The sequence below is a fragment of the Sminthopsis crassicaudata genome, chromosome 3, assembly GCF_048593235.1.
Source record: "Sminthopsis crassicaudata isolate SCR6 chromosome 3, ASM4859323v1, whole genome shotgun sequence".
NCBI lineage: Eukaryota > Metazoa > Chordata > Mammalia > Dasyuromorphia > Dasyuridae > Sminthopsis > Sminthopsis crassicaudata.
In genome coordinates this window covers 439,388,852-439,400,930 of record NC_133619.1, presented here as the reverse complement: position 1 = coordinate 439,400,930, position 12,079 = coordinate 439,388,852, and the positions used below count along the sequence as shown (strand labels likewise).

Below are 12,079 nucleotides of genomic sequence, written 5' to 3'. Positions count from 1 at the left end.
ACCTCTGAGCTAGAATGCATTTCCCTTCATTACCAGAAAGCAGATGTTTATCTTCCTGCCCTTGTATTTATAGTATTTTTTTCAGCCATCAGTCAAAAGCATTGTATGAACTTTTCCAACATACCTTTCATAAACTCAAGACCCATTCAGAATAAGATATTTCCTTCATTGCCTCTTCAGTATAAACCAAGTTATAGAAAGAAAAAATGTTAGAAGGACAAGAAACCCCACATAAAATAGGTTGTTATAATATGATGTAAATCCAACTTGGACAGCTTCTAGTCACTGTTAAGTAGTTCTGCCTTTCTGTCAGACTTAGAAGGAAGTTTATAGTATTTCCAATTTATTCCATTCTTAGTTGTGGAAAAGATTGATTGATGCAGAAAACCATAGTCACTTTTAATTAGAGTTTGAAGGGGGAAATTCTTACCAAAGGATTTTGTTTGGGTTTGTTTTATTTTTGTTCATTTTTATAAAAGTTCTTTGGATTGTTACTATCAGCACAAAATGAAATTCATCTGCCTTTTTAACGGAGCCCCAAATCCTGCATTTCTTTAAGTTTCAATTGTACTGTGTTTTGATGGAATTGAAGCTATCTTATTGGAGATGGATGAACTATCCTGCTGGTACATTCTATGGAGTTTTTGTTTTTCATTTAACAGCTTCTGAATTTCTGATGTTGGTGAGTGTTCTGACCCAGATGAGCAAATGCAATACTGTACACTAAATCTCTGAAAGTTGCCTATTCTTTTTCTGCTCCACTGTTGAATGTTGGCTCAACTTATTCTCCAAGTTAGTAACAAACTTCCCTCTGGGAGAGGCACTCTAATCTGTTGACATGAATTCTAGAAAGTAATCTTTTGCCTTGAGGCTAGTACCTTTGTTGAATATAAATATTCAGTTCTATATCTTCTGGCGAGGCTTTCTCCTGTTTGTAAAAAATATTTTGGAATGTGAAGAAGCTTGAGATGGAGAGGATAAGAGGTGAGCCAAGAGAAATGTGGGTCTGGCTCTTTATCAAAACTAAAAGAAAGTTTGATTTGCAAATAGAGCTTTAAGCCTCCAAAACAGAAACATCAATCAAACTGAAAATCTTGTCTTTTCTACTTGAATTGCAGGAGATAGCCTTGTCATGATATATTGCTGTTTTTGTTTTATCATCTCTTGATTCCCCACTCCAAGTAATGTGGGGAAAATCAGAAAAAGCTTAATCTATTTATTGAAAACTTCCAATTAACTTAAATTAAAAGTTTTATGCCTCTGTTTGAAGGACACACCTCTTAAAAGCAAACTTAATCCCTGGAAGACAATCATAAGACTTCCTTGAGAACAGAGTGTTGAATTAACTGGACCTTGCACCCTCAGACAAAAGGCCATATCTGTAATCCTATCAACTTGATTTTGGTATGGAAGGTCATCAAATCAAAATTCCCTACCTTTTATACTTCTTTCGAGAAGACAGAGATTAAACTGTGATTTCAATGAAATAGAGAGCTCCCAGGTCAGGATATGCCCTCTATCTTTGTAGGTTATTACCTTCTCTGAAACTTGTGGTTATTTAATTGTTTGTTATTTGTTCTTTGGTTCTCGAAAAGGACCATGACATAAGGGAAGTGATTCTAAGACATGCAAGTGAATTGGATCTAAGTGAGGGAGGTCTGTGCAAAGTCACAAACCTTAAGGGCAGCTAGGTGGCGCAATGGATAGAGCACCAGCCTTGAATTCAGGAGAACCCGAGTTCAAATTTAGTCTCAGACACTTAACACTTCCTAGCTGTGTGACCTGGGCAAGTCACTTAACCCCAGCCTCAGGGAAAAAAAAAAAAAAGTCACCAACCTTACTTACAGTCTCCTCCAGAATCATCTGAGTTTAGTGGCCACATATAGATCAGGAGGACTAGAGAAGGTCTTTAATAGGTCTTGATTTGACTGAGGAATCCTCCAATCAGGTCTTGCCCATGGATAACATAGCCAAGTATATATCAAAGGTAATACTTGAAATCAGGTCATCCAGCTCCAAAGATCTTGAAATGTTGTTTCCCATACATGTTTTTGCTAGTAGTAATTATTTGGAAACAGACAATTAAATAGTGTGATGAATAGAATACTGGAATCTGGAGTTAGGAAAGCCAGAGTTCAAATCTAACCTCAGATACTTAGTAGCTATGTAATCCCACTAAATCACTTAACTCTGTCTGCCTCAGTTTGTTCATAAATTTCATAAACTGAAGAAGAAAATGGTAAACCACAATAGTATTTTTGCCAAAAACAAAAAGAAAAATATTTCCAGCAAAGCTGGAAGACAAAAAATTAATTAGCCTTTTGATGGCTACTTGGTTGTTAGGTGACTAACAACTCTAACAAAACATGAGAAATACACTTATCTATCTATAGAGTTTTATAAATGAAGTGGCTCACTGGATAGAGTGGTGAGCCTGAAGTCAAGAAGATTCATTTTCATGAATGCAAACCTGACTTCAGATACTTACTAGCTGTGTGACCCTGGGCAAGTCATTTAATCCTGTTTGCTTCAGTTTTTAAATAGTTTATTTTTTTATAAAGGAGATGAAGAAGGAAATGGCAAACCATTCTAGTATTTTTAGTAAGAAAACTCCAAATGGGGTTGCAGAGTCAAGCAGGGCTAAAAATGACTGAACAACAAATACTTTTAGGGCAAGAAGCAAAAGCAGCCTACAGGTATGGCTGTTCAGCCATTTTCCTTATTTGTGAGGTTGACAAATTGTTAAGTGATTTGAGAAAGAATGAGAATGTTAAAGTTGTGAAGTAATCTTGATGTCTCACACCCAAAATCAGGTGTGTTTGTTTTTCTCACCGGGGTGTTTCTCTATGGTTAATTTCATCAAATGAACCAAAGGCCTACAATAATGGAAAGCCCTATTTGAGATGAAATAAGACTTAGCATCTCTTTTCATTTATACAACTGTGCCAGCTACATTTCTTTGACCTGTAAGGATAGTGTCTCTGGCACAGCACAAAGGTTTGGTGCATTTCTTTCACTCAACTTTGGTTCTAGAAGACTGATTTTAAAGAATACTATACACTTTCTGACAGAGAAATGATGGGTTAAATACCTAGAAGCAGAATATACATTTTTACACATGATCAATGGGAGAGGGTTTTCTTTGTTGTATATTTGTTATAAGAGTTTTTTTTGTTTTTTTTTGGTTTTTTTTTTTTTGTTTTTTGGAAAAAAGGAGGTAAGGAGAAAATCTCCTTTTCCATTAGGTGGTATATTTTCTTTAATTTTTTTTAGTCATTTGGTAGCTTCCACTTCTTATGTATCTCCAGTACCCACCTTTGTGTAACTTGCATTAGTCCATTTAATTTTCTTGTCTTTGTTTTGTTAATGACAAATCTAATTTTTCAAACAGATGTTAGAGTCTCAATATAATGGATCCATTACCATTAGTGGAAAGAACAATTCATTATGAAATCTTGGCTGATCTTTTCCAGTTTTCATCTGTTTATTTTCCTCCCCATTTCATGCTCTTTGTATTTTCTGATTGAACTGAGTCACTGGTAACACCTTTTGGTAAACTTGCCTTTTTTCTATGGATGCTTACTGGTTTTTGTTCCACGAGATTTTTTTATGTGAGGGTTAAGTGACTTGCCCAGCATCACATAGTTAGGAAGTGTCAAGAAACTGTGATTAAATTGGAACTTGACTGCTTGACTCCAGGGCCAGTTTTCTATCCAGTATGTTACCTAGCAGTACTTATAAAATTTTATTAATAAATTTATATTTTAATCTTGTGTTAATCTTTTATGTCATATGTCTTCCCTTGAGAAGAAAATCAAGTTTTGCTAATTAAGGAGATTTTAGACTCTTCAGCTCACCTTATTGTGGCATTTGCTTTTTTTTTTTTTTTTTCCTGAGGCAATTGAGGTTAAGTGACTTGCTCAGAGTCACTCCCTAGGAAGTGTCAAGTGTCTAAAACCAGATTTGAACTCAAGTCTTCCTGATTTCAGAGCTGATTCTCTATCCTCGGGCACTACCTAACTAGCATTTGCTTTTTTATAGATTAAATTTCCTTACTAAATGGTCAGAGTATGTAGTGATGTTTGTTATTTTATCTATTTCCAATTTTTTCAACATAGATTGTTTAAATAGGTCAGATTAGAATTGTTTGGGTTTTATATTCTATTTCACATTTTTATCCTTTCTTCTAATTTGTATTAATTTTCTAAATGGTATTTACACAGAAAGATGATTGAAAAGCACTCTTACATTAGTAATCCAGGTTGTTTATTACAAGTTAAGATATGATTAGATTCCTTTGAAATGGTGCCAGGTAGCTCTTGCTATGCCCAGAATCTCACACTCTGTAAAAAAAACAATATGTGAGAATCTTCTCTGTAGTCTATAAGTTTTGGGGCCTTATTCTTTCTTATTACTTAGCCATTTTCCTATATACATATACATATGTGTGTATACTTCCCCCCCACATATGTATGTGTATATGAATATGTAGAAATATGTATATTTTCATACATAAATGTGTGTGTAGTGTATACACACACACATACACACACACACACACACACACACACACACACACACACACACACACACACACAGCCAAGCTCTTTCATAGTGTCTTTTACATTGAAGTCACTGAGTATCAAAATATATGTTAATTAAATCTACTGGTTCTTATTAATTCTTTGTAGAATTTTTCTCCCTCTTCATGCTTCAATAAATGTTGGCTCTTAAGATGCAAATATCTTCATTGTAGTCTTTTTATAAATGTTCATCAAGAGTGCTTTCATGATATGTCAAAATACCCCTTGAAATCACGTTATTAGATATTTATTGAAGCCTGATTAAAATCAAATCCACAAAATCTTTCATTCACCTCTCCAAAAGGACCCATGGGATAGCCTTCCATTTAGCTGCAACTTCTATTTGCCTTTTTAATAGAGACGTTTTCTTTAGCAATGTGTCCATTGAAAAAGAAAGATCACATTTAGAGAACCAACAATTAAGTTTATGTTAATAGATGATCTAAATAGTATATGATTTTAGCAACCTCTGCTACCATTCTGCAGAAGCATAGAGGCTTTACACAGTCATGATAGTCTTTTTATACTTTTCTGTGTTTTATGGTTTGCTGTTGCCAAATAATTCATGACTTAGTGGTCAGTCTATGAGAGATTATCTCTTTTGAATTTAGCTAAATTGATTTTAGGAAGCATGTGGGTTGTTGGGATTCTGTGTGAAGCTTGTTCTACTTGATAGAACCTACCAGAGATCCTAAAGACATAGCCCTTAAGAACCAAGGCTTAGCATTATACCATGAAGAGACATTGGAATTATATTTTGTGGAAATTTTCATGTCCTTTGCCTTTTGTAAATTTTTGAAAAAATGAAATTATGTTTTATGATAGTGTTAAGTAAGAATCATTAAAATTGTGAAGGGTAAATCTGAAATGCCTCATTTGAGGGACTTTTTTTTTTTTTCCAATTCTGTCCTTTCACATAAACAAACTTTTCAAAAATTAGTCAAATGATTATTCTATATTTGCTCTGATAGTCACATTTAGCAATCTATATAATGAAAATATAAGGTTGTTTTAAAATATTCCTTTTTGCATACATACCTTTTTTCCAAACATACTCTTCTAGGGGCCCTTAATCTTATTTCCTTCATTTCTCTATGTAGAGTTTTCTTTCCTTCTTTGACTGTAAATCCATATTGTGAAAAGTCTGTAATTGTGATCTTTGAGATATTTTTCTAGAACAGCCTTGATATTTTGACATCTAAGCATAGTGAATTGTTCAACTTTCTAATATACCTATAAAGCCATTTAGCTAAAACATTTTACTATAGGACTCAGTTCTCTTTTCATATTTCAGGAGGTCGAGGCTTGTTTCTGAATTTTCAAATTCAAGTTTAGAAGAATATCTATGGTTTAATGCGCATATCTTTTTTTCAGAGTATGCTTCCCTAGGATCATTATATGATTACATAAACAGTAATAGAAGTGAAGAGATGGATATGGAGCATATTATGACTTGGGCCACTGATGTAGCTAAAGGTAAGAGAGTTTTATAATTTTAAGCCTATTCTGAACTAAGAAATAAATGAGGAAAATATGCTTTTCCTGTAATAGTGTCTCATGTTCTATTGTACTATATCATTAAATGCTTTTCCCTTTCCATAATAAACATACTAATACTCAATTGATTTCTATAAACAAAATTTAAACTTAAATTTAAACTGTCTTCTGCTTTTTTCTTACTGTTTCCACTTTTTCTTCCTTTTCCAATTCCTTTCCTACCCTTCTTTGCCTCTCCTTGATTTTTTCCATTTCACTTTTTCTTTCCTTATCTTCTCATTTAGATTTCTTCTTTTCTCTCCAACCAGCACCAACAAATTCAGTGTATCCCAGCATCATATAATAGGGTAGTTGACCATCTTACCATTCTAACTTCTTGACACTTAGATGGAGAAACAATAATGCCATTGTTCTGCAAGACTTGGTTTATTTTCAGGCCCAAAGAGAAACTTATTTATCATTGAATTAGTTCTACCCATTTTGTGTACATGATATATGCTAAAAATAGGAAACACTTTCAAAAAATATATTATTCATGCTGCCATATAAAAACAATTCAAATTTCATTTTATGTTTAATACCATCTTAGTCTCTTAGAAATTAAATATTTTTAACTTAAAAAATCCCCAGAATACTAGCCAATAAAATGCCTAATCCTTTTTTTCCCCTCATAAATTCAAGTACAACCTAATGCTTTCTGAAGTAATTCAAATTCCATTTATTTTTATCTTTTTTTTTTTTCCATTTTCACAACTGTGAACCTTTTTGGAGTTTTATTTATAACTATCCAAGTTGCTCTGGAAACAATTTGACCTAAATAATAAAGGCTGATAGTTACATTTGTATTCCAGCAACTCTTTGCATGCTAATGTCCAAATTTTTCTTGAAGCAATTAACTTTATGTAATTCGAAAGACATCACAGGAGAAATAGTAAATTAATGATCAAAAAGAGTTTGCTTTAGATATTTCATACCTCTGTGACTATGGAAAAGTTCTTTACACTTTCTTTATCTGTAAAATGGGAACAATTATATTGCTTTACTTACTTTGCATGGTTGTTGAGTGGAACATTTCATATAAGTGAATTGTTATCGTTCTGTAGCAGCTTTCTGTATTCATTTGTACAAAATAATATTTAAATATGTTTTGTGGTCAGGAAAGGAAGCAAATCCTACCTTGTTTTGATTAGTAAGTTATTAGTTGTTCTTCATATTCAAAGAAGATCAAAATGATATCACTATGTAGATTGTATCTAGCTGTGGCTATGGCTGATCAGACCAATATGAGCTCAGAAGTCTCTCCCATAGGTCAGTCACAAATAGATCATATGAATATTTGGAGTGGAGATGTTTCTAAATGTACACATCAAAAGAAAAAAAAAAAAGTAAGTTGTTTTGATTATCAAAAGTAACGCATTTCTTCCAGAATTATCCTATTTGGGGCTTAGCCTGGAAGATAATGTACCTGGGACTGGTGAATCCTTTCAGAATCCTTTTTAAAGCATTTTGTTATAATATCACAGTCATCTTTCCATGGATTCATATGTTATCAAAAGGGAACTGGCTCATTTTTAAACAAAGATCAGTGTTAATACAAATCCTGCTGCAACAAGGACCATCTGATTTATTCTTTCAAAATAACATAAGAATGGCAGCAGTATAAATATGAAGGCCTCCCTTTCCTGACATTCTATTTACCTAGATTTTCATTTACATTATTCAGTTATATCCATTGTACACAAATGAAAAAATGCATCGTGATAAACTTCTCCTAAGTATGAGGATAGTTACAAGCTTCTAGCTATCCCAGAATAGCCCTTCTTCCAGTCTACAAATACTATTTATAGAAATCATTTGGCTTCAAGCTAACAACATCATAGCCCTTCTCTGGGGAATCCATTGGCAACAGTGCAGGAATGGAAAGACTAAGCAAACCAGGAGGAAATATAGGAAGAGGTAGTTAAAAGGGGCAGCTAGATGACGCAGTGGATAGAGCACCAGCCTTGAATTCAGGAGGACCCAAGTTCAAATCTGGTCTCAGACACTTAACACTTCCTAGCTGTGTGACCCTGGGCAAGTCACTTAACCCCAGCCTCAGAAAAAAGGGGGGGAGGGGAAGAACACTGGAATTAGAGTAAGAGGACCTGAGTTCAAATTCCAGCTACTATGCCAAATGATGTCTAACGACCTCACTAATTCAAAAATCCTCTGAACTGACCAGATACAGGAATTATGTCCCATTATTATAAAGGAACATGTAACTATATCCTGGTCCTCAGGGCATTCTCCCTTTGAAATTCCAAAAAGTGTTCTGAACAGTGTTAAAATAATTATAGTAGCAGTGTTAGAATAATTCACCATAGTAATTGCTGTGTTATTTAAATCCATAAATTTCAATATGTCTGGGAGAGAGAGCCAACCTTGAGGTGTTAAAGTCACATTTTCATAAAAGGAAGAAAGTTATATAATTTCTCTAAAAAATAGAAGGGAAAAGAGAAGGAACAGCACTATAGTCATGGTTTTAGTCTACTATTATAAGAAAACATGTAGAACTTATACCTTAAGAGGGAAAAACTTGGTTTTATACTTTCAGGATCAAACATTGTGAGCCTTTGAATTGACCGTCATACCTGCCAAAAGATTTAAGAATGTTCAATACTTTGAGGTGGTGAGAAAGTAAAAGATGAAAAATTCAATGTGACTAAGAATTCTCATACATTTTAAAGTTATAGTTATTTTAACCATACCCAGAGAAGGAACACTGGGAAGCGAATGTAAATTGTTAGCACTACTGTCTATTTACCCAGGTTACTTATACCTTCGGAAGCTAATAATTAATGTGCAACAAGAAAATGGTATTTACACACATATATTGTATCTAGGTTATATTGTAACACATGTAAAATGTATGGGATTACCTGCCATAGTGGGGAGGGAGTGGAGGGAGGGAGGGGATAATTTGGAAAAATGAATAATAAATAAATAAATAAATAAATAAATAAATAAATAAAGATATGAGGCAAAAAAAAAAAAAAAAAAAAAAAAAGTTATAGTTATTTTGTATTTTTCTGATGGGATAGCAACTTAAGAAGGAAGAAAGGCTTTATGTTTTTAAAGACAGAAAAACCAATAACCTGATCTTAATCACTTATATTAGACATCTATGGATCAATTCTCTAAAATTATAAAAGAACCTTACATTTCCATAAAAGTCTTTTCAAAAGACACATATCAAAATCTTCTGTTAACATAGAAAAGATTATTTCATCTTCAAATACGTAGCATTTTTTAAAAGAAAAAAAGTGGAGCTTGTAAGAAAAAAAGTAAAAATTTACATAGTAAATACTGATACTGTAACACTAAATATATATATTGTAATAGATTGTATATTGTGTGTGTGTGTGTGTGTGTGTGTGTGTGTGTTCAGTTGTTTCAGTCATAACCAACTCTTTGTGATCTGATTTGGCTAAGATCCTGGAGTAGTTTGTCATTTTCTTTTCTAATTCATTTTATAGACTAGGAAACGAGGCAAACAGTGTATAAATGACTTTCCGAAGGTCACCTAGCTAGTAAATATCTGAGATCAAATTTGAACTCATGAAGATGAATCTTCTTGATTCCAAGCCTACTGATGTAGCACCTAGTTGCCCATGTGATATTATGTTTTTTACCTTGTTTTTAAAGATGTTTTACATTTTGCAATATGGAGAATTATAATATATAGTATATGCTGTAATTTCTATAAAATTCTTTAAGATGTATCAAAATCTTGTTCAGTATTTTAAATTCCCTATCATAACATTATAGTGTAGAAATATAAAGTTTATCATGAGTTATCAAGTTATAGTAATTTATCTAGGAACATGATTCATTGAAAGTGTGGATTACTTTTATATTTAGAATCATATTCTTTGTAAAGTATAACAATTCAAAAGTAATCATGATAAGAATTGTATCTTTGTCTTTTATAGTATTTGAAACAATGTTGATTTGCAAGGTTTTTCTTTAAGAAGTTCATCTCAGTTATTATCAGTTTTTTTCTCTTACATTAATAAGTTTTTGTTTTGTTTTTTTGCTGGGGCAACTGGGATTAAGTGACTTGCTTAGAGTCACACAGCCAGAAAGTGTTAAGTGTCTGAGGTCAAATTTGAACTCAGGTCTTCCTGACTTCAGGGCTGGTGCTCTATCCACCGTGCCACCTAGCTACCCCTATTAAGTTAATAGAGGAAAAAGAAAGAAACAAGCAACACATTCAGTGGGAAAGAATTGGAAATGCACTTTCTAATCATAGGCATTTCACTTTAACAACTTGAGAATATTAAAAGTATTATATTCACTCAATAAACAACCAAGCAACATTGTATTCAATACATTTTATTTGAAAAAAAAGGAAGGGGGAATTTTTACTTTGACATTTAAATATTTAAGAGAGGTTTCCTTTATCATAGTTTCATCTTTGTTCAGAATATTTGAATTACTAAGCTTTTTCCTAACTTGTCTGTAGTTGTTTATCTTATGTTTAAAAAGAGTTAATTATATCTATAGTTTTTAGATATTTTAAAATAAATATCAAAGACTAAATCATTTTTAACAAGAATAATACAGTAGTTGGCATTTAAAGTTTGTTCTTATACAATTATAAGAATAATTAATGGAGAAAATAATGAAGTAATAAGAATGTTGTAAAAAAAAGTAGAAATATCAACAAAAACGATTTTATAGAACTGGAATTTGCAATAAGTTTAAAAATTAACAACTATTTGGGGGAATATATACACTTGAGCAATTTTATAAGTAAGGAGATATTACTGGGGCTCCCATTTTCTCCTCTTTACATAAAGGGTACATTTGAATAGCTTAAATATAGGGGAAGAAATTTTTCTTCTATTTTTATATTTGCATTTTGCAAAAATAGCACATCTGTCAGAGCGCTTACATACTGTGGAGATAGACAGTATGTAAATTCAGATAGCAAGAGAACAAAAAAAAAAAAATCACTCCTGGAATACTGACCCAAATCAGGTCTTTTCCATACTAAGTATATTCCTTATTGGTAAAACTTCATTTATTAAATATGTGTTCAATTTATGGAGTTAGACTCATTTTTAACTAAATTATATAGAAGAGAATTTTTGTTCAAATTTAATTATATATTTTTTCTGAAACTAAACCTTTGGGAAAATAATAAAATACTTTATATCTATTTATATGTAATGTATTTCTGTCTAAGTTTCATCATTTTGTCATGTCAATAATAGCTCATTAACTCTTACTCCTCCTCCAAATGTCCAAATGTAATTAATATAAGGAAAGGAAATCCTGGCTGAATCTACATAAGTCCAGAGACCCAGATGAAACCTTAAAAATTCAGTCAGCAGTCTGGATTTTCCAAATATTAAGGATGTTGATTATTTGTAATAATAAACAATGGTAATAGGCATATATTTAGAAGACTTTAAGATTTACTATATGCTTTACATACATTTTCATTGTATCTTTACAACAGTCCTTAATCAAGAATTACAAGAACTATTAACATTTCCATTTGAAAGAATAGGGAACTGAGACTTAAAAAGGTTAAATCATTATAATTTCTTAACTTAAATGAATATGAGATGGGATTTGAATCTAAGTATCCCCAGACCTCAATGCCAGAACTTTTGCTATCATGCTACTTGCACTGCATAGATTCCTCAGTTCATATTTACCACCTTTGGACTGCTTATAGTAGAATACCAAATGCCTAGGATACTCAGTCTTAGGTCACATTTTTGACTGATCTAAAACCCAGAAAAAAAATGAAGTGTCCATAGACATCATTTTTAATCATTAAACCAACATGTACCAGTGTAACTGTGCCATGATTTCTTATCTCCACTCTTTATTAATTTTAGAATAACAAAATGCAAATTTGTGCTATCATCTTTGTTTAAAGAAGCAATGTGGTACTGACATAGTGTCATGAAAATAACATTGGTGATCCTTTTTTCCCCCCTCTT

General features: G+C 32.4%; 1 protein-coding gene across 4 annotated transcripts in view; it reads left to right on the top strand.

Moving 5' to 3' along the window:
- MAP3K20 (mitogen-activated protein kinase kinase kinase 20) overlaps positions 1-12,079 on the top strand; it is a 212,851-nt gene that overhangs the window by 98,760 nt on the left and 102,012 nt on the right. For all 4 annotated transcript variants that reach the window (XM_074303094.1, XM_074303095.1, XM_074303096.1 and 1 more), the window contains exon 4: positions 5,958-6,059. In XM_074303094.1, the coding sequence (XP_074159195.1) occupies positions 5,958-6,059 (102 nt within the window). The remainder of the gene's footprint in view (positions 1-5,957; positions 6,060-12,079) is intronic.